Source organism: Antechinus flavipes, chromosome 4 (assembly GCF_016432865.1).
Source record: "Antechinus flavipes isolate AdamAnt ecotype Samford, QLD, Australia chromosome 4, AdamAnt_v2, whole genome shotgun sequence".
Lineage (NCBI taxonomy): Eukaryota > Metazoa > Chordata > Mammalia > Dasyuromorphia > Dasyuridae > Antechinus > Antechinus flavipes.
This window is the reverse complement of record NC_067401.1, coordinates 380,822,724-380,845,826: the sequence shown is the minus strand read 5'-3', so window position 1 is coordinate 380,845,826 and position 23,103 is coordinate 380,822,724. Positions and strand designations below refer to the sequence as shown.

At 37.6% G+C, this 23,103-nt stretch overlaps 2 protein-coding genes and 1 long non-coding RNA gene across 9 annotated transcripts in view; 1 reads left to right on the top strand and 2 right to left on the bottom strand.

Moving 5' to 3' along the window:
- The window catches only part of YOD1 (YOD1 deubiquitinase), a 37,674-nt gene extending 27,908 nt beyond the window's left edge, over positions 1 to 9,766 (bottom strand). The window contains exons 1-2 of one of the 2 annotated variants that reach the window (XM_051998476.1): positions 9,459 to 9,766; positions 1,084 to 7,738 (exon numbers count right to left, since the gene is read on the bottom strand). In XM_051998476.1, the coding sequence (XP_051854436.1) occupies positions 7,032 to 7,738; positions 9,459 to 9,666 (915 nt within the window). In that variant the 5' untranslated portion in view covers positions 9,667 to 9,766 and the 3' untranslated portion in view covers positions 1,084 to 7,031. Of the gene's footprint in view, positions 1 to 1,083; positions 7,739 to 9,458 lie in introns of those variants that run through there. The other variant, XM_051998474.1, reaches the window with a different exon arrangement.
- LOC127562624 (uncharacterized) overlaps positions 1 to 23,103 on the bottom strand; it is a 315,428-nt gene that overhangs the window by 32,514 nt on the left and 259,811 nt on the right. The gene's annotated exons all lie outside the window — the stretch shown is intronic.
- PFKFB2 (6-phosphofructo-2-kinase/fructose-2,6-biphosphatase 2) overlaps positions 9,883 to 23,103 on the top strand; it is a 37,537-nt gene continuing 24,316 nt past the window's right edge. For 2 of the 6 annotated variants that reach the window (XM_051998493.1, XM_051998492.1), the window contains exon 1: positions 12,436 to 13,474. In XM_051998493.1, the coding sequence (XP_051854453.1) occupies positions 13,390 to 13,474 (85 nt within the window). In that variant the 5' untranslated portion in view covers positions 12,436 to 13,389. The other 4 variants (XM_051998490.1, XM_051998488.1, XM_051998491.1 and 1 more) reach the window with 4 other exon arrangements.

Sequence of the window (23,103 nt, the reverse complement as noted above, 5' to 3'; positions counted from 1 at the left end):
TTCTTGCTTATATTATTTATACTTGCCTTTTCTTTTTAATATTTTATTTTTTCTCATTACATGTCAAGACAATTTTTAAGCATTCATTTTTATAATATTTTGAGTTCCAAATTTTTCTCTCTCCCCTTTCCTCTTCTGATAATGGTAGGCAATTTGATAGAGGATATACACATATATGTCTTTTCAAAATAAAAGTTGAGGAATTCATTTTTGCATCCAGAGTATACATGTAAATCTACTGGGCAGTCCTACTCAACAAAATTGCTTTCCTTTATATCTTCAGAATTTCACTTCTGAGAGCTTCTTATTCCTCTTGGGCTAGATTCACCCAAAGGATTTTAGTGGAATCTTTCCTATATTTGGCTCTGGACTCTGAAGCATAATATCCCAAAACATGGGGTGCATTTCAGAATATTTATAGCTTTTCCTCTCTTTCATTAACACAAATTCCAAAAATTGAATGTTCAGTTTTTCTTAAGGTTCCCATCAATTCTTTTTGTCTATATTGCTTTGGAAATCACAGGTCTATGTCCTATCTTCTATCCCTATAACAACTTTATAATTATTGGGGTAGGAAGAGATGGATTAATCAATCACCTGTAAATGAGAACATTAAGGTGGGCCAGTTCCTGATTGTCTAATGTTCAGACCCATATAAAATTAGTTGACTACTGGTAACAACCAAATGTTTTCATCCACGTCCCTGTGCTTTCATGACATTTTAGACCTATAAGTGTTTCGTAAAGAAACAAGAAATCAGTAGTCCCCATTCCTCCGTGATCACTTTCAGATGACAAAATATTAAGAGTGACCAAAGTGTCAAATGTCCTCTAGTTTTATGTAAAAGAGAAAGAAGTCAGGAAAACAGTTACTCAAAATTCCACCAAATAAATAAATTTTGGTAGAATACATACAATGCATAGGTAAAAGCTGTGATTGACTTTTGATTAAAAGAAAAACAAACAAAAAAAACCCCCCAAAACCAAATAGAAAACCAGATTGTTGGTTTAGATGGAGCAGCTGTATGGTAGCAAAAAATAATAATAATAATAATAATAAAACACTTTTTAAATTGACAAACACTCCAATTTAGATTGTTTAATTTATTCTTTCATAACAAGTCACTACATACATACATACATACAGCTTTCAGTTATTAAAATCATACAAGTTGATAAATAAAATCAAAGCATCTTGGCAACATCAAAATTACATAAAGGTTATATGATGATACAAGACATTTTCCTGGTAGCAGCATATTAAAGATCTTTGTGGTGAAAACAACCTGAATTAGCCAAGTCAAAACAAGAGACAAAATTATCAATCTTCCAAAGGAAAATAATTTTAATCTAAGAAAATTCAAGCATACAAAATTGACTCCTGGTTTAAAATTTTCTACTGCTCTTTTAGGTCATGTTCCAAAGTAGTGACATGTGGCAATCTTTCCTAGCCAATTCCATTCATTTTGTTTCTTAAGCCTCCACTTCTACCAGCTCTAATCTGAAAGCTACATGACAGGAAATGTACATATTTGACTATTTTTGGTAAATATTGTTTTCTAAATATATTTCCTAACAAGAGTCAAAGCTGAATTAAGTTACTAGAAAAATTACTCTTCTCCTTCCTTCAAAGTCACCATTATACTTTAGCTAAATATATGGAATTTCCTATAAGATACTATATGGCACAGAGGTAAATTAGAAAAATAATAAGATTTGGGCTACTTTTGTGGTGCTCATGAGCTACAAAATAAAATGTATATGCTGTACCCATTATAAAGTTTCATATAATACTAAAAGAAATACTATATCCTAAGATTTCCTTAAATTTAACTTGGTATTGGAAGCTATAGCCTATTATTCCTATCACTCAACTATATGTCTTCACCATTCCTTAACCCATATATGGTATGATTTTGCCTTTTGAAAAAGGGAAGAAATATAAAAAGGCATCATAATAAATACTCAAGATGTAATTTTATGCTTTAACTGAAAGTTTTTTCATATATGAATCTTTTTTTTTTTAACTCAGAAACCACTGAGAGAATTGAGTAATACCACCCAAAAGTTATTGCTCTCCTGATGGCCTGAAATACTAGCATTATTTGATAAGTATTAGGAATTCATTTATCCCAGACCAGATTTTCTTTTGTTTTGGTAGCACTCATCTTTGTCTTTCTTCAATGACTCCTTTTAAAAAAAATTGCTAGAATAAGCTAACCTTTACATTTACATTAAGAACTTAATTAGCACCCACACAAATTACAATCAATGCAGTATTTTTCAAATTAAATGCTGATGATATGGTAAACAAAAACAGTGAGAACTTGTTTATTAAGAGGAGGGGAAAATCTTTTTAACAAATGTGTTATTGTTTAATATACTAAAATCTGTGTGTAACGGATAGAGAGCAATCCTCTGAGCCAGGAGGACTCCAGTTTAATTCTTTCCTGATGTATACTAATTGTGTGACCTTGGACAAGTTATTAAACTTAAGCTCCCATAATGCTTTAGGACCATAAATTAGAGATTCATTGGTAAAGAAAAGCAATTCCTTATACTGAGGAAAGCAAAGGCCTAGACAAAAATAAATAAATAAACTCCAACAACTAAAAAGTCCCAAATCCTGCTTCACAATCAAGAGATCTACAAGCTTTGTAAACTGGATGCTTAAAAATTATTGCCAAAATACTATTTGCAGCAATTAGATAATTCAGCATATCTCATTCTCTATCTTTAACTTCAAATCCCAAATTTCATAGCTTATTCAAATTAATATTTGCTTCACTTTTATTATTAGATATTAAAAGACACAACATCTAATAAATAAAATGAAACTTTCAAGTCCATTAATACCCGAATCCCTCCCGTACCCCCTCCCACAAAAGACTTTATAACTTAGCTTTAAAAAAAGAATAAAGATTTAATAATCCATTCTCTTCAGCACAGTTGCCTCAGCTGTCTGCACTGCAAGAATAAATTTGAATACTGTATTGTAAAAAGATACATGAACAATCACATTATAGTAGTGTATTAAGAAACATTTTGAATGCTAGGGCACAGCATGCTTCTAATCGCTACTGAAATGGAATGTTAACACAATAATAGAATGTTGAATTACTGAAATACAATACATATTGGTAGAATAAAAGAGCTAATTATTAGCAGCTCAACACATACATTTATTGGTTTTAGTAAGGATCTTGGAGGGTGCTATATATAACATGTAAACTTTGTTTAACAAGTCTTAAAGTGCTGCAAATAATTACCAGGCGTAATTCTCAATATATGAAAACTGCTCATGAAGGCCACATGATTAGTTATAAAAAATTTCTCATCTCACTTCAACTTGTATCTTTCTCATTATGATTAATTAGAAGGATTAAAAAAAAAGTTAGTGCAGCCATGCAATAAATTTAAGGAAAACTTTGAAATAAACATGCTAGCCAGATGAACTTGTCAAATACCCATATTCCAGGCTCTACAAAACATGAAGGAAAGTTAGTAAGTACAGTGAGGTATACATGAACATATTGAAGGCATACAAAGTGAGACAGCTGGGTTATAGTGGAAAGAACAATGAATTTGGAATCAAGATTTTGGGGTTTGAATCCAGTCTCTACTACTTGCTACCTGTGTGACCTTTATAAGGTTAAAAAACCTTTTAATTCTCATCTGTAAAATGAGGGAGTTGGACTAAGTGATCTCTAAGATTCCCTTTGAACATTAAATGCTCTGATCTCTATGATCCTTTGAGAGAAAGTAATGTCACTTGCTCCCTAGAAAAAGGGCAGGTGACTGCCTGTTGCAAGGGTTTGGGCTCCATTGGGCTCTTATTAAAGAGATATACAGCCATACTGATTTTCACCAAAGCCACTAAGCTAAAATCAGTGAAAAGAAAAATCTAAATCAAGGCAACATGAATTAAAATTTCAATACTATCCTTCCAATAACTCCAATTTTTCACTGAGGAAGAAATCATTTCTCCAGGAATCAACTAGTATCCTAACAGGGGTTAATACTAATTATCATCTTCAAATAATATTAGACAATAATTTCGACAAAATTGTGATAATGAAAGATTAACATCAAGGCAGTACTGCAGCTAATCACTGGAGTCAAAAGCAAAGTAAATGAAGGTAGTTATTCCCTCCAAGGTTCTAATGCTAAAGTTCTTCTACTTCAATCTGGAAACTGAGTGAATGGGGCAATGCTGTTGCGTTCAAGTGCAGACATAACAGAACAAAATTTCTTCTAAATTCCTTTAAAGTAGCTAAATCAGAAGATTTTCAAGGTTTTCCAACACTCAAGTTTATTCAGACTAAGAGGTCAATTTAGTCAAGTATCAGCATACTCACAAAATTTAAAATTTAAAATACTGTACAAGCTTGATTTTAGAGCAAAAATTTAGGGACTTAAAATTCATATTATTATAAGTGGTATGAAGTAGAAATAGTACTTCATCATGAATTTTCTAGGCATATGATGACACTCAAGTCACAACAGTGTTAATTTTGGCAAATGATTAACAATGAAAACCCTAACAATTCTGAATATCAGTCCCCAATTTATATGATTGGATAGTCTAAACAGGAGATTTAAAAGTTCAAAATATGAAAGCAAAGTTCCCTGAATAAATATTTGACACTTGGTATGAAAAAAGCAATAACATGTAAACAAAACCACTTAAATTTAATTTCTGTGCAATATCAGCAAGAAATTCTTTTGCTTTCTATTTTGTTAAAATAATCTACTGTCCATATAATACAGGATCAAAATTCAGAGTGACTAGAATTTATACTAAGGCAGAGCATCAACCTGTCTCAGGCTAAATCTAAAAGGTCCTGAGGCAAATGCATTAGGCCTGACATCTGATCTCATCAGAGAGTAAATAGTAAGGTTTCTGACAAAACTGATGCACAATTGTGTAAGAAACCTCAATTTAAAGAATGAATGCTGATGATATAATTCTAAATTCCTTGGTTATAACAACATTTATTACTCTAATCAGGTTTCTTAGACAACTAAAATGAAATTAAGAAATAATCATCGACACAAGTAGGAAGACAAACAGGTGTAGGTTTCACACTATTTTCACTTACAAACACTATAATTCACCAGTGCTGTTTTTTTGTTTTTAAGGCTCAGTAAAACAAAACAAAACAAAAAAACACTTTTAAGACTTATTAAGAGCAACTTATACCTTGAAAAGAGTTATGCAAACAAAAGGTACTCAATTATTAAGAGAATTCAAGCACACTTTGTTAATTATTCCTCAAATAAAGTTTAACTTTTCCTAAATTTCCCACTAAAATGTAAGCACTATTGGAACAGGAGTGCCTAACACAGTGTCTTGCACACATTAGATGCTTAAATGTTTGTTAAATTGTTTACAATGTCAACTTTAAACCTTTACCCTAAGAACTCAAAAAGTATTTCTCTAATCCAAAAGATTAACCCCCAAAAATGTGCTTAAAATATTAGTTAAAATATTCAATTAGTTTGTCAGACCCTTAACTACACCCAAATAGATCAAGATTATTATGACAAGAACTTCAAAAACATTAAACCTCAGGAGGTTTTGTTATATTCGTTTTAACATCCCTGATCATAAGTAGAATTATGAAAGAGGTAGTAAACAACTTTACCTAAGAGATCTTATATGGAAGCTCTGTTTCTGAGAGGGTGCTTAGCTGATTTAGTCCAACAAGCAAAAGGGTACACAACAAATGTGGAGAACAAGAAAAACTCTAAGATAGGCCAGTAAGACAAGAATTTGGTAATATTTCTATATTTCAGAGAGAAGAGTATTTTTTTTCCTCCAAAACAACCTAGTCACCATCACTCTAAGTACCTTAGGATTGTTCAAAGGGCAAAATGAGAAATAAAATGGAAATTTTAAAATTCTGGTCTGTAGAAATTAGACTTGACTTAAGGGCATCGTTTTTAGTGGTGATAAGGCTAGCAATAATTCAACATTTGTAGGCCTGTATGTTTAATATGAAAACAAAAACTACTTAAGTGAGGAATAATCATCACAATAAGAATTCAAACTTTACCAGGTCACTACAGCTTAAAAAAAAATTTCAAAAGATATAGTATGAATAAAAAGGAGGAGAATTTAAACACACACACAAGATAAAAAACAAACCAAACATCTTTTGCAAAGTTTGAATAATCGAATTTCAAAGAAATTCAATTAAAAGAATGTTGGGTTGGTTTTTTTTTAAGCTATGCTTAATTTAAAAATCTTATCCAATAAATTATTAGCTAATAAAAATTAAGTTAAAACAAGGATACTGGTCTTTTAAAGCTTCGGTCAGCTCCTTCACCATAGTTCCGAATTTAGGCACCTTATCCTCTACATTCTACTTTTATATACTATAAATCTTAAACAGGGCACTATTAAATGCAATATTTGCGATAACACTCATAGGAAGTAGTTACCATCCCTGTAGAAACTGCTTGTGTAAAGTATTTATACCTTGTACCTGCATGCAAGTATTTGCATGAAAAATCTTAACTTTCAGCATAAAATCAGGTTGACCACCCTGCACATCATTTAAGGAATTGCTCCATAACTGGAGTCATAATTTAGAAATGAGTTTTATGTTTTCAAAACTCTTGTGTTATTCAAAGGTCTAAGCTGCTCTAGACACTGTTGAGTGTATATGCAGTGGTGTCACATGAAGCCTTCCACATTACCCCTAAATGTGCCAGGTGTATTCTTCCATCAGTTAATGCTGCTCAGTGCTAGCTTGTATAAATAACTCTCTTCAGGCTAGTGTCAGGGCACAACTTACTGTCACACCTGGCAGGAAGAGAGCATGTATCACCACTGTAGACACAGATCTGTAAACTTGCACACTAATTTTAATCTTAACAAGGAATTCTAGTGTCTTCATTGTCTTAAGTAAAAAGGGTGTTTCAAGCATTATGTCCTTTTGTCTTTTAGGTTTACAGAGAGCTTATTGGAAAACCCAGAACCTTCTGGATGACTGAGGTAGTAGACAATGCCTCCTCCCGCACAGATCACACCTCTCCAAAGTTGGTATGGCCAGTCTCCTTGGCATGTTCCCTTGCTTCTGCTTGTCCAGTTAACCCCTTTTGGCACACCATGCATCTCAGGGTGAATCGGTTTACATCAGTAAACTGCCTCTTTTTTCTAGCTTCATCTGCCAATTCCAATGCTTGTGCAAGAACAATGTCATCATTGGAGGAAAAGATGGTCAAAGGAGGGCTGTCTGGATCAGGGAAGTTTCGCTGAAGTGGATCATAGTGGATGCCATCATAAATTAGTAGTACCCTTTTGGGGTAACCAGCGTCTTCCCCAAAGCGGTCAATTCTGACTGTCTGAGTGTCCACTACACAAATTTCGCACTGATAAAACTTTGACAAAATGGATATTTCAATAGCCCCTCCCCAAGTGTCATCCCTTCTAATCCAGTCACAGTACTCTTGATTTGTTTTTCCCAATAATGCCTCACAGTAGAATTCTGGATCACTTGCTACTATTTCTGCTATAAGATTTCGCATCTCAGGGGCACAAGCTGGATCTAAAACTCCCCCTTCTACTACATAGTACACACTGGTGAAAAGGCAGGAGTTATCTGCTGGGACCACAGTTCTGGTAAGCACAGGCAAAACTTCCCTGAATGAAGTATGAGCACCATGTTTTGTAACTGCAGAAGATGAAGTCTTATGCTTGGTTTTGTCCTCTTCAATGATCAGGGTATCACCTGTTAAAAATAAAGCACATCCAGAACTACAGAGGAATGTTTAGATGAAATATGGCTGACTAGCCAGTCTGTAAATTACAAATAGGAATTAAAGCATATTCCTGATAAAACAGTTATGTAAAAAGCAGCTAATAAGCATTCATTCCTTTCTGTAGCTTCTTTAAGTTTGTTTTGTTTTAATTCATATTGTCTCCCAACTTAACCAGAGGAATATGGTTGCAATTCTACACCATTCATGGCTTAAATTAAATACTCTTATTTAAAAGCAAAAAATTTCTGACAGGATCTATAACTTCATTGTGTGAGGCAAGTAGGTAGCAAAGTTGATAAATCATCTGGCATAGAGTCAAGAAAACCAGAGTTCAAATTCAGCCCCAGACTACTTCTAGTCTGTGACTAGTCACAGTGACTCCAGTGTGCCTCAGTTTCTTCATCTGTAAAATGGGGATAGCAATAGCACTCTAATTTCCAGAGCTCTTATGAGGTTCAAATGATATAATTGTAAAGTACTTACAGCTCCTGACACAGTATTATATAAATATTAGCTATTATCATTAGTTATCATTTTATTATTACCTCAGTGGATGCAGATTACAACTCCTCTGAAATTCAAGAGATTTCTACAGGAGTTGCTGCAATCAAAAAATTTGTCAGCCTCAATTCAACTTGGATATAAGCCTTTCCAAACTGAGTGGTCCTCACAACTACAGTCAGTTAGTCTATTCTGGGGGCAACATTCAAAACCTTTCCAGCCCAGTAAAACCTGTCAGAAACTGTATTTTGGTAACAGACTTTTTAAGAATCTTGGGTTACCCTTTGATGAGGTAGCAGAGTAGGAAGCCTCTAAGGTCCCTTCTAAGTCAGAATCTGTTATTCTACAACTTACTTAAAATTAAATTAAATTTAATTTTAAAAAACAGGAAAGCAAAAAAAAAAGTATATATTCTTAATTTAGGCCACTAGGGGGTGCGTAAAAAAGCAAGATATGGACCACTCTGTTTATGTTTATAGAGTTTTTGACAGCCCAGCGATAAGGTGCTAATTAGAGAAGTTGCTCTTCAAGTTTCAGTTGTCAACAGAAATAATTGCTCCGGATAGAGCGGAAGAAGGCAATTTAAGAGAGATTTAAAAGGCTTTTATGTTTAAACTTAGAATAATCCAGTGCTCTTAAGTTTGGATATAGAAAATGACTTAAAATTTGGACTTTTTTTGGCAAAGGGAAGCACTCCCTCTCTCAACCAGCCCTCTCCTCCCCTCTGCCCATCTTCCCGTTTCTGAGGTGGGAGTCACAAGCTGGCCAGGAGAGGGAGAACTTGGGGACCCTGTCCACGAAAAGATGCTCCATCGAAGAATAAGGGAGCAACAAGAAACTGATCAAACCCTCACAATTCTGGGAAGGAAAGAATGAATGGGTGCGATTCGGCGGCCCCCAACGTTCAGTGGGCAGCCCGGAGGGATGGTCAGTTCTGCTCGGCGTCCTTGGACCACCTGGTCGAACCCTCAGTTTCCTTACCTGTCAAATGGGGCATATGCATCCCACAGGCCGCACTAGAGACAGCCGCGGGTCCTAGGGGAGCATCCCCGGTTTTCTCCCGAGCCCGGGGCCTGTGACAGCCCAGCTGTCCCCACGCCCCGGCCCACCGGGACGCCGAGCCCCAGTCCTCTCCTTTCCCTCCTCCCCTTTGGGGAACCCCAGCGGCCCACAGCCCGGCCCCCTTACCCGACTGGATGGGCAGGTCCCCCAGCACGGTCTCCCCGTTGCTGAGGTCCAGGCACTCGGGAGGAAAGCCGACGAGGATCCGCTGCCCGCCGGGGGCGATCCCAGTAAGGGCGGCTATTTGACCCTCGAGCTCCCGCACGCGGGAGCGGCTCGAGAGGCCCTGCAAGATGTGGGTGCCATTCTTGGCCTTGCAGCGGAGCCGCCACATCGCGCCCGCCCGCCCGCCGGACACCTCCCGGGGCCTGCCTGGGACACCGCCGGAGGGAGGGAGACGCCGCCGCCGGGGCAACCGGCCGGCGGATGGAAACTAAAATGGTCGCCCCCTGGCCGGGATAAACATCGCGAGAAGTCGCCACGCCCCCTTTCCCCGCCCTCCAGAGGGGCATGTCCTCGCGAGACTTCCGCCGGCCTGGTCAGAACCCTCTAGGGCGGTCTTAAAGGGGCAACACCCTTTTTCCTCCCACGCTTCTGCTGCCTAACCCTCCAGTATCCTAGGATGCTCCACAAGTTGGATGGCAGCGTTGATCACGAAGTAATCCTGGCTGTCAGCCTGCAGCAAAGGTTAGGATCCTCTAGGTGGGGCGGCCGGAGGACACCTCATTCAATGGATTGGAATGGCCCTTCGCATTTACTAAGAGGTTAGAAATGGATCATAACCACATCGGATACTCACTGAGCAGGAACGAAAAGAATCTGCAGGCAGAGAACAAAGGGAGGGCTGAACGGCCAAGGATCCCTCATTAGAGACTGTTGGCTATCCCAAATACTGACTCATCCGCTCTAAGTGGACTAAAGGATTTCCTAAATTCAAAGAAGAGTAAACAATACGAGGTAACTTGTCACATCCAAAGGGAACCCGTGGGAAGTCAGCTTCAGTCCCGGAAGCCCAAATGCAGCTTGTAAAGAACAAAAGCATACATTTCAAATAGCGATAATAACAATTACACACATTACAATACTAGCTCTATAACATATATGTGTATATTATATATAGGTATCTCTATATATGTAGATATAGATATCTGTTTATGTATACGCATGTTGTACATTGCCTACCTGTTTGGGTATTGACTTGGACCACGAAATATATCAAGTAATATATTTATTATAACATCACATCATAGCAAAAACTGTCATATTACAATAATACAATATTTATAGTCTGTTACAATATGTATACATTATATAATAATTTATGTAATTTGAAATCCGATGTGTCCCATTTCACAGATGAGAAACTGTGGTTATAGAAATAAAATAATTTGTCTATAGTCATACAGTTACTAAGTATCAGAGGCAAAATTTAAAACCTAATCTCCTAGACTTTCAGTTCAATGTGCTGTTTACTATTAATTACATACTTGGCATTTTAATCAAACAACAAGTATTTTTTAAGTTCCTACTATACATATACACAAAGCTCTGCATTAAGTGCTAGAAATACAAAACCAAGAGTGAAACAGTTCTTATATTCTGTTGAGCCGAGACAGCATGTTCATAAGGAAATACTATGTCAATACAGAATAAATGCATAGTAACTGGGTGGATGACAATAGCATTGGAGTAACAAGGAAGGATGTGTGAGATGTAGCAATTGAGGAAATTGAGGAAATTAATTATAAGGGGATGAAAGAGTGGAGAATGTGTTTCAGGAATTGGACAGAGGGCAAAGGCAGAGTAACAAAAGATCTGTGAGCAACAGCAGGCAGTTAACAAATAATAAATCGCAGAGCCAGGACTCTCAGTAAGGTCGCCTGATGATTCCAATACTGCTTCTAAATACTTCCTATAGTTACTACATGTACTACATAGGTATTTTCATTCAAAAAGATTTTTAAAAAGTATTAGATGCAAGAACCAGGCACTAGGAATAGGAAAAATGAAAAATTATAGCGTTCCTGCCCTCGGTATGGGGAGGGCAAACAGGAAATACACAAATAAATATGATACAGAGGGAAATGTGAGGGAAGGAAAAACGCAGACAAAACGCTCTAAGAACTCCCTTTAGTTGAATTCCACAGCTTTTCCCTTAAACCTATAGGGGATCCACAACAGCAAAACTCTGAATTAAAGGTGAGTGTATCATGAATACTATTTGACACTGGGTGTATCCGTATATTATAGAGAGTGACTATGCCTACAAAATTTATGACATTTACGGTAATAGCTTAAGTTGTTTTCTTAAGGCTCACAAACATATCCTGGTGAGAAAGCCTCTCCACTTCCTAGCATTGTGGATAGCATTTTTACCTTCTCAGTTTTTGAGAGCTTGATCCTATTTGGATAAAATACTTTATCCAGTTTCCAAAAGATGATACCAATTGAAAACTAAGGATTCGGAGTTCTTATTGGTCAAAATTACAATTGGTTTATTGCTAATCTTTTGTGCAAACTTGCCCCTGGCAAAAGTCAGCGGAGAAGCTAGAAGATAGAAAGTCAAATAAAAAAATTGGCTATTTTAGGGGACATATGGGATCCTTGATTCTGGGATACTAGGGGCAATGGCTATGAACTCTCCTAAATGGGAGATTCGAGTTTGAGAAGGAAACATTTCAAGGACACCTTAGTAAAATGAAGATCATCCTATACTTATGTGAATCTCGTCTTCCCCAAACCACAGTTTAGCATGTAGGAACTTTTTATTTTTTGATTGAGTTCCACTGGGACAAAGGAATAAAAGAGTTAATATAAGACCACACCTTCAGAGGACATCTGTTTAATTTATTTCATTGAGTAGTGGGCTGGCTTAATGTTCTCGCGAGGTTTAAAAAAAAAAAAAACATTGCCTTTTTCAATAGCTCCAGCTCCAGGGTTGCCCGGCAACGGGGTAACCAATCCTCCGCCCTGCTAGGTAACCTGAGGGCATATGATCCGTCCTCTCCGCATCCCCTCCTCCTGTCTGGCGTTGGCGTCATCATTTCAAGCTAGAGCCCAGCCCCCTGAGACTCTGCGGACTCAGATTGGCCAACTGTAGGTTCCAGGTGAAGGCGCGCGCAAGGGGTGGGGTCATGAAGTGGGCGTGGTTAAGCAGGCAATTGATTTGAATGTGATTTGCATGCCCAGCCCCTGCCCGCGGTTCAGTTGGGTTCCCGAGGGACTAGCTGGTCCTAGAGTGGTATCACAAGGTGAGGAGTTGCTGCGTAGCGCCTCGGATGGATGGGGCCTGGAATCGGACGGGATAGGGGGAGGTTTATGCATTAGGGTAAGAACCTGGAGGATAATAAATCTGAGAGCCCTAGTGCCGGTGTGTTGCAGGTTGCGGGGAATATTTAGATGCCGGCAACCCTGGGAGTCCATGAGGGTGTAAAAGGAAGGGGAGCCTTGAAGGCCGTGCAGGGACTGTGAAAGCGTCTTTAAGAAGCCTCCTTATCAGATCCTTGGCGATCTAGTTGCGGGGGTGGGGGGACGCAGGTAGGTAGGAGTCTAGGGTCAGAAGGAATCAACACCCGTTTCTGGTGAAGGATCAACCTTTGTCTTGCAGTATGGTATTGGGTGGTGGTAGTGACCAATTATCTGTGGGCCTCAGTTTACACTAGGAATCTAGAAATTCCTCCTTGCCCCTGGAGTATCAGTGGTGTGGAAGACTTGGGTTGAACGTGGTGTTAGGGACGCAGGAGGACAAGTAGTGTGTTGAAGCTGTCTTGGCTTCCTGTTACCCTCTTTTTTCCTCTTACGAACCGGCTTCCTGCTCACAGAGACTATCCCACCTGCATTTCTATCAAGACAATCCAGTGAGAGTGTATTGGATGGTTTGGATTTCTTACTTGTTAATTGCCGAGATCTTGTTTTTCCTTTTTGAGTAAGGTTGGGGAGGGGAGGGGGGTCACTGAGGAGGGCGGAGGGTGTGTGTGTCTTACTCCTTCCCTTTCTTTACTTAGCTTCTTTCTTTTCTCCTCAGAAGTTCCCCAGGGCTTCGAGTCACTGAACTGCCATGTCTGGGAATCCGGTGTCAACCCCAGAACAGAACAGTCATGAAAACAAGACTACTAATCTTAGGCAGTCAGAGAAGAAGTGCTGTGAGTATTGGGGAATAATGGCATTCCAGTCGACAACCCTTTCTCCTCACAATGCCCTGTAAGGCAGGTAGTATATTATCCTTTTCAAAAAAAAAAAAAAAATGAGAATCAGAGAGGTTAAGAATCATAGTCATAGTAAATATCAGAGCTGGGGTTTGGCTAGATCCCAAAATTCAAGTCCAGTTGTCTTTCCATGGGGAATCCCCACTTGGGGAGGGAAATGTGTTTATAATGTATACAATGTATACAATTGTATATATATATATATTTAAAATATTGCATGTAAAGTCCTTTACAAACCTTAAAGTCACTTACAAATCTTCGTGATTGTGATCTTGCTGGTATATAGTCTGAGAATATAGATACTGTCCCAGGGTTGAACTTTTTTGTGGTCAAAATCAGAGTCTTTTCCTGTTCCTGACATAATATCCAAAACAGTCTGTTATTTCTTCCTCCCCTCCTCTCATCCAAAAATCACTATTACTATTAAGGTAATTGCGATGTTAGTATTATTTCTTACTTAACTCTACAAGTTTATTCAGTTGCCAAATCTTGCAATTTCAACCTTCATAACATCTTTCATGTACATATTTCACCATCTTTTCACTCTCACAGCCTCTACCCTAGGTAAAACTCTTATTAGCCCTCTCCTTGGGCTATTACTAGAGCCTTACCGGCTCTCAAGTTTTTCATTACAACTGATCTTTAGCTCCTAAAATTTAAATCTTCTAATCTGAAATCTAATATCATCTAAAGGACAGATGGGTGTTCATGTCACCCCCTACTAAGTAAACTCCAGGGGATCTCTGTTAAATCCATGATAATATTAAATCTTCTGGCATTAAATTAAATCTTTACAACCTGGCCCCTTCCTACTTTTCCCATTTTTTTTTGTACTTTAGTTACTTGTACATACGCTATGAGCTAGCCAATCTGACCAACTTGCTATTCTTTAAACACGCCATCTCCTAGCAAGTCATCTTGTGCTAGTCATCTCTCTTGCCTAAATATGCTCCCTCCTGTCCAGTCTCTTAATTCCTGGCGTTCATCAAGAATTAGCTCAAATCTTAGTTTATTCAAGAAGCCTTTTCAGTCCTTTCTTCTTTTCAGCTGCTAATACTATCTCCCTTGAAACTATCTTCTGTCTAGTCTGCATATATTTTGAATATACCTATCAATTGTCTTCTCTATTAGAATTTGAGCTTGAATTCAAAGATCAATTTTGCCTTTCTTTCATATCTAAAAACAGCACAGTGCTTTGGTACATAGTAAGTACTTAACTTGTCTGACTTAAAACAAAATCTTCTATAACTCCTAGTTTTCATAGGTGAATTTTCTGGTTATGAAACAAAGAGGCTGTTTATCTCTAGGGTCCTTCTGCCATGGTGAATCATAGATTCATAGGATCAACCACCTCTGAGATTTACTGGTTAGATAAATATGGCCACATGACTTATTACCTTTGAGTTAGTTTCCTCATCTGCAAAATGGGATGATACCTGTAGTATTTACCTCACAGTGTTGTTGTAAGGCTTAAATGAGATAACATATGTAAAGTCTTTGCAAACCTTTAAGGTGTTTTGTAAATGTCAGTGATACGTATCCTTATCATCTAGGAGAGGCCAATGTGGTATAGTGGGCAAATTGGGATGAAGTCTTGCCCTTGACTTAGACCAGCTATGTGAACCTGGGCAAGTCATTACACTTCAAAAGAAGTTACAAATCCCTGTTCTGAATCCTTAGAGAAAGTTGCAATCATTCATTTCAATCAGCATATATTTATTAAATACCTAGTATGTGCCAGGCCCATGTTTCCACATGGGGAATTCTGCTAAGTGAAATCACAGCTCTTACCAAAAAAGGGGAGAGTGGGATTTACAGTTGGAAGAACCTGTGTGTGCGTGTGTGTGTGTCTGTGTGTCTGTGTTTGAATCATCTCAGTTATATCTTACTCTTCATGATCCCATGAGGTTTTCTTGGCAAAGATATTAAAGTGGCTTGCCATGTCCTTCTCCAACTTATTTTACAGATGAGAAAACTGAGACAAATTAGGTTAAGTGACTTGCTCAGAATCACATAGCTACACAAATATATGAAGCCAGAATTAAATTCTGTCTTCCTGACTACAGACTCAGCACTATATCTACTCCATCACTAGCCATCCTGAAAGGACCCTTAGAGATCATCTCATCAAATGCTGTCACTTTATAGATGAAGAAACTGACATTGAGAGGCATCTGTTGTCTAGTGATATACAGGTATCAGATTCACAAAGTGGACCATAATCTTTTGAGCATCTTGCAATCCTTCCCCTCTTCTTCTGGGGAAGGAATGCTTATCACTATTTCCTGCTTAGCAAGTTAATTATCTGAAGTATTTTATCTGAGCAAATAACAATATGTTCCCATTAAGGAGGATGAACCAGAGAGGGTGAGGAAATTTGTTCCCCTTATTGTAACATTGTAACAAGGAGGTACCATACTCTGTTTGCATCCTTTGCTCCAAACCCACATCTTTATGGGATCACCCTTGATTTTATCCAGTCTCAGGGCTCCTCTAGTGAATAGGACACTGGACTTGGACCTGGATTCAAGTTCACTAGCTGTGTGATCATGGACAAGTCACTCTAGCTCTTAGTGCTTCCATGCCCCTATTTCTAAAATGAACAGGTTGAACTTGATGACCTTAAAGGCCGTGATCCTATCAAGGTTCTTCCTTGTTTCACCTGGCTGTAGGTTTAACTCTTGTTAATTGCCTACTTACTGACTGTTGGCTTTCAGAAGAGCCAGTGAATCAAGCACTTTGCAGACTATCTGACAAGTTGGAAGTGCAGATGGTTGATGGAAAGTATGGGAAAACAACATAGCAGAATTTCTGTTTCTTCTTTCTATCCCCTTCCTTCCTTGTCTGCTTCCATTAATTGGCCTCAAATTTTCTATAGCTGATCCCCAAAGGCTGTCTTCACACACTTTGTTTCCACAAGGCCCATCATGCCAGTGTTTGACTGAAACCCTACTCCCCATGGAAATCAGATGAAGTCTGATAACTCTTACCTGTGAATTACTCCACCTCTCACTTTCCAGAAGTATGCCAGCTCATTCCTTTCTCACTCCACTAGTTATTAATAGCAGATAAAAGCAGGAGCTAGACATGGGGGAGGGAGGGATGTTTGATGTTCAAAACTGTTTCTGGAGCCTCAACTTTGACGTCAAGCCTTTGATGGTCTCGTGATTAATGATGATAATATCACCTCCCTGAGCTCTCATGAAGCTCTTTAGAGTTGTATAGCAACAGGAGCAATTAAGGTTGGCTCATCTCTTCAGGGCCACTCACTCCTCTTTGCCAGGTCATCGAGCTGGGCATGTGGCATAAAATGCACCCGTAGAAAATTTGCTATCCTATTTCTGCTTAAAATAGTGGGTACCTTTCTAAAAGGTTTTATGTGGGAAACGAATTTTTGTAAATATATTGCAAATATTCTAGAACTTACTATTTAAAGGAATGCTATAGGATTTCAGTTTGCCAAATGATTTATTTCACCCTTGGCAATCACTCTTTTGATATTTCTGTTTTCTGATCTGTAGCTATACGTGGAAGGCAATCAACTAATAAATGTTTAGTTAAGCACTGTGCCAAGATAAAAAAGGAAGTTTTTGTCCTTTAATAGGACTTTATTTTCTATAAAGGAAGACAATATATACAAATAAGTTGAATTTGGGATGGCCTTGGTATCTGGGAGGATACAGAAAAGTGCATCTCATGGAAGGAACATTCTAAATGACTTTAGGTTGCTGCTGATTTCATTTCTTTGGGCTTCAATTTCTTTATTTGTCAAATGGGGACATTGGACCAGGTAATTTCTTAGATCAGTTTGAAGAATCATGTAAGTTAAGTCTGATTAATGTATATTGGCTTTCCAGAAGTTGAGGTATGCACTCAAACTCCTAAGAAAACTGAGTTTTTGTTGGGATTTTCTGATCCCGGTACTATGAGGTCCTTCTAGTTTCCCAGAAAGACTATTCTTTCTTTCTTTCTTTCGTTTGTTTGTTTGTTTCTTTCTTTCTTTCCTTTTTTCTTCCTTTCTTTCCTTCCTTCCTTCTTTCTTTCCTTTCTTTCTTTCTTTTTTCTTTCTTTTTCTTTCTTTCTTTCTTTCTTTCTTTCTTCTTCTTTCTTTCTTCTTTCTTTCTGTCTGTCTTTCTTTCTTTCTTTCTTTCTTTCTTTCTTTCTTTCTTTCTTTCTTTCTTTCTTTCTTTCTTTCTTTCTTTCTTTCTTTCTTTCTTTCTTTCCTTCTTTTTTTTTCTCTCTTCTCCAAGTAGTATCCTCTTTATGCTAATCTTCTCACTCAGATCTTTCCCTTTCCTTGCCCTTCTTTTTCTATGTCAGTTGCCTGGAAGGTTTGATTTTTGTGTCCCTGAGAAACTTCCCTCAGATTTTTCACTTCTAAAGAGAAGAGAAAGACCCTGTCCTTCCTCATTCCTAGCCCTGCTCCCCCCTGCTCTTCTCTTGACCTTTCCCCTCCCTCTTCCTAACTTTTTTATTCCCCCTCCCCATGCAAGCACCTGCTTCTGGACTGTCCTAAAGGGAACTGTCCTATGTCACCTGCCTCATGTTTGAGTTTCCCATCCCCCAGGATTGAAATCAGAGTCAACCATTGTCTAAGGGGAAATTTAAGCTGGGAGAGCATTTGCAGGCTCTTTTTCTTTTCCTTGCTACTTCTCTGCATGTTGTAAAAGGGTCCCATGGCTCTTTCTTGTTCACACCCTCAGCCAGTTTATTAATAGCTCAGCTATTATCCCCTAGCTACCTAATTATCCCTGTGTAGGTCAACTTGGACTCTGGAAAGGTGACAGGGAGAGGAGGGGTGAGAAGGCCTAAGGGCAGCAAGATGAATCCTCAGAATTCAGAACTATATCCTCAGAACTCTTGCTCATCCTGGGGAGCTCAGAATAGGGATTCCCTAAGTTTTTTATAGAACCTCTTACATAGCTCAGTTTGGCCCAAACAAGAACAAGGTACAATTATTATTTGGACTCTTGCTTAGGGAAAGGGTCTTCAGGCTATGATGGCAGTTCTGATTAGAGGTTGGGTACTTTAGTGACTAGTGATAAATGGAGAGTCACAAGACTTGGATTCTAGTCAGAACTCTCTCCCTGACAGAACAGCTCTGGGACTCAGTTTTCCCATGTATAAAATAGAAGTTGCTCTACTCCTATTTCTCATTAAGGAAGTTATGAAAAACATGTTTATGATTGAAAAAGGTGCTTCAACAACTCCTCTGATGGGGGTGAGAAGGAAAGAGGGAGAATTTTTTGAAAATTCTGCAGTTTTTAGAAGTTTTAGTTAAGTATTAGGTTGGAGGAAGAAGGAACTGGAGTCATTTGATGTGATGCCTGCAGGCCCTTGGAATTTAATGTTTTAGAGATAGGACAAAGTGTTCTAAGTTTGTAGCTGTGGCTGTCTGAATGAATGAGGAAGGAAACATAGTTTGTTTCTGCAGTCTGTCAGTCCTGAGTGACAAATTTTAGGTGGGAGCAAGTGCTGTTTTCATCGGCCATTAGCAGGCTCAGTTTGGTTCAGTAAACACTGAGCAGCTGTGTTCCCCAGAGTTTCAGAGCAACCCCCAAGCTCTGTTGATTCAAGACCCTGGAGAGGGGAACAGGACCGTTGGGGGAAGTGCCTAATGGGCTGTGAAGTGTGGCTGAAGCTGGTCTAGGACAAAGAAGTATCCTGAGTAATGAGCTGAGCAGTGGAGGACTGGAGAATATTCACAGCCCCTTAGCTGGAGAAAGTGAAGACTCAGGGGTTTAGCCACTTAAATCTGAGAATAGCCATCTGTTTGGGACCATTGAGCAGGGAACCAGCCATGCTCTGCTGAGAATAGAAAATTGGTTACCATAGCTCAGAGATCCCAAATAGGAGTTAGACAAAAGAAATTAGGAGTTGGGAAAGAAATAAGAAATAGGAAATAAAATCATTTTTCCTTCATCATGTATTTATCCTTGAGGGGCATCTCACTACCTTCATTCCCTTAACACTATGTGAGAGCAGGCAGTGATTTCTCTAGTTGGGAAACAGAGGTAGCAAGTTGTAGTAGGTACAGTGCTGAGATTAGAAGAGAAGACTTGGTTTTAAATTCTACTCCTGAAATTTACTAGCTTTGTGACTATCATTTTAATTGATTTGACTCAGCAAACTCTCCGGGACCTGACTTACCAGCAGCTTCCATGCTTTTAACTTGTACAAGATATCTATTCATTCAGGCCCCATCTACTTTTCGCTTTTCCAAAATACTCTTCTCATTTTTGCAACAAAAAGGAAAAAATATTGTCACTCTAGTGTCAGCAGTTGTACTGTATCAGTTTTCCCAAATCTTCAGGATAAAAGGATTTTAGATCTGGCAGTTACCCTAGAGATCACAGAATATAAAAACTGCTAATTTTACAAGTGAAAGTATTCGTTACATAATAAAGATACAAATGAAGAAGTCCAAGTTGGGAAACAATTTGCCTAAGGCCACATACCTAGTAAGTAGCAGGGTCTGATTTTGAGCCCAGGTCCTGATTCCATGCTTTTTCTATGCTTGTTACATATTATTTATAGATTTGCTATCTAGTGTAGAAAAAAAAAGTTTTTAGAGAAAAAAAATCATTCTTCCTATTTGATTATTTAAAACAGTATCTAATTTGATATCCTTCCCTTTAAAAAATAAAAGATTTACATTTTAGTTCTCTAGGCTCACTTCAAACATAGATTAGAAAAATAATAAACATTTGTAGGAGAAGCACAGTTGTATGTATGTAGGAAGGCAGCACTCCAATTCCTGGGAGAGGAATCTTCCTAAAGATGAGACCAAAGGTCTTTTCCTTACTAACCACCCCCTCCTTACTCCACTTCTTCCTTAGCTTTTGCCCTCCCTACTAAGTAGCTTGAGCATCTACACTAAGGCAATTTATAAAATCAGCCCTTGGAAGAGGATTCTAGCTTTGGTTTTTGGTCCAGCACAGACTATCGAAAGATGCTTTAGGAAACTGGGGCCACTTCAAGTGAAAGCTGCAAAAAAAATTGTCCTTTGTTCAAAGACTGGAAAAACAGAGGTTCCTACTTGCTTCTGTTCTTGATTTCCCTCAAGATTCTAGGCTCGCAATGCTCTTAACTCCTCTGGGCCTTCTTTTGCTATCATTTTGATGGGAGAATAAAATTACTGTTATCCACTGCCCTACCCTCTTCCGCATTGCTATGATTACTTTGTATTTATTCTGTATATATATTGCTTTTCTTATCTTTGTACATGATATCTCTTTGTAGTAGAATAAGCCTCTTGAAAACAGATTGGTTTTGTTTCTGTATTCCTAGGGCAAAAAGTTCTATTTTTTTTTATTTATTTTGATACTCTGATGAAGTTTACCCTTTCTCAGGATAATTTTTTTCTTTTAAAAAAAATTATACTTTTTCCAATAACATGTAAAAACAATTTTTTTTCTCAAATCACTTCCCCTTTATTGTACCCTTCCCTTATTACTCTTTTCCTTTTCCCTTTTTCTCTCCCCCTTTTTAATGAGGTGAGAGAAGATTTTCTGTAAAACAAGCATGCCAATTATTTTCTCTTTGAGCCAACTCTGATGAGAGTAAGATTCACACAATGTTCCTCCCCCTCTCTGAATTCCCTCAGATATGATAAGTTTCCTTTGCCTCTTCGTGGGATGTAGTTTCCCTCTTTTTCCCCCTTTCCCCCTTTTCTGACATTATCCCTTTTCCATAACTACTTCCCTTTTTTATATTATATCAGTAAAATCAAATTATATATGTAGTCTTTTTGTATATCCACAACAGAAATACAATTCTCAAAAAACAATTTTTAACATTTTTTTAAATTTGGAATCCCATTCCTTTTTTTTTCTCCTCCATTGAGAAGGCAAGCAATTTCATATAGGTTTTACATTACAGTGATACAAAACACATATCTATATTAGTATATTGTAAAAAGACAATAAACCAAAAAATCCTCTAAGAAAAATAAAGATAATTTTTTAAAGTATGCTTTGATCTGCATTCAGATTTCTTTCTCTGGAAAATGGATAATATTTCTTATCATAACTTCTTTGGAATTGTCTTAGAACTTTGGATTGCTAAGAATAGTTAAATCATTCACAATTGAACAGCATTACAATATTGTGGTTACTGTGTCTATTAATGGTATTGCTGGAACAAAGAATATGCATGATTTTATGGCCCTTTGGGCACAGTTCCAAATTACTCTCCAAAATGGTTAGATCAGTTCATAATTATACCAATGATCCATTAGTGTCCCAATTTTCCCACATCTTTTTCAACATTCATCATTTTCCTTTTCTTTCATATCATCCAGTTTGATAGGTATGAGGTGGTACCTCAGAGTTGTTTTCATTTGCATTTCTCTAATGAATAGGAATTTAGAGTATTTTTCATATGATTATATATAATTTGATTTATTATGAAAACTCTGTTCATATTCTTTGATCATTTATCAATTTGAGGAATGGCTCAGATTTTTATAAATTTGATTTAGTTCTCTATATATTTGAAAAATTAAGCTTTTGTCAGAAAAACATGCTATAAATTTCTTTTCACAGTTAAGATTACTGAATATTTTTCTCCATCTTATTTTCCCCATTTATCCTTCTCTTTTTCCCCCTTACCTTGCCCCTTCTCAAAAGAGTTTTTGCTTCTGATGACGTTAGCCCCTTAATCCCCTATCTTAGCACCTTTTTTTTTCTTATTCTCTTCCCTTCCTTCTTCCCTGTAGGGTAAGATAAATTTCTGTATCTGATTGATGTATACCCTCTTTGAGCCAATTCCTATGAGAATAAGGTTCAAACATTGTCCTGCCACCTCATTCCCATTTTCTCCTCCACAGTAAAAGTTCTTTTGTGCCTCTTTTATGTGAGATAATTTATCTCATTCTACTTTTCCCTAACTCTTTCACTCAGTGCATCCCTCCTTGTTGCCCCTTAATTTTATTTTTTTAGGTATCATCCCATCATAGTCGATGTATACTTGTGCTCTGTAACTGCCCTAATGATGACAAAGTTCTCCTTTGATACAAGTATCATCTTCCCAAATATAAATGGAAACAGTTTTACTTTCTTGAATTTCTGATGATTTCTCTTTCCTGATGACCTTTTTATGTTTCTCTCAAGTCCTGTATTTGAAAATCAAATTTTCTAATTTAGTTCTGGTCTTTTCATCAGGAAGACTTGAAAATCTTCTTTTTCATTATATAGGCATTTTCCCCCTGAAAGATTATACTCACTTTTGCTATGTAGGTGATTCTTGGTAGTAATCCTAACTCTCTTGCCAGGCAGAATATCATATTCCAAGTCTTCCAAGCCTTTAGTGCAGAAGCTCCTAAATCTTGTGTTTCCCTGTCTGTGATGCCACAATATTTGAATTGTTTCTTTCTAGCTGCTATCAATATTTTTTTCTTGATCTGGAAGCACTGTAATTTGGTTTATATAATCTTCTTGTGAGTTTTCATTTTGGTATCTCTTCAGGAGGCAATCAGTGGATTCTTTTAGTTTTTATCTTAGCCTCTGGTTCTAGAATATCAGAGTAGGTTTCCTGGTTAATTTCTTGAGATATGTCTAAACTCT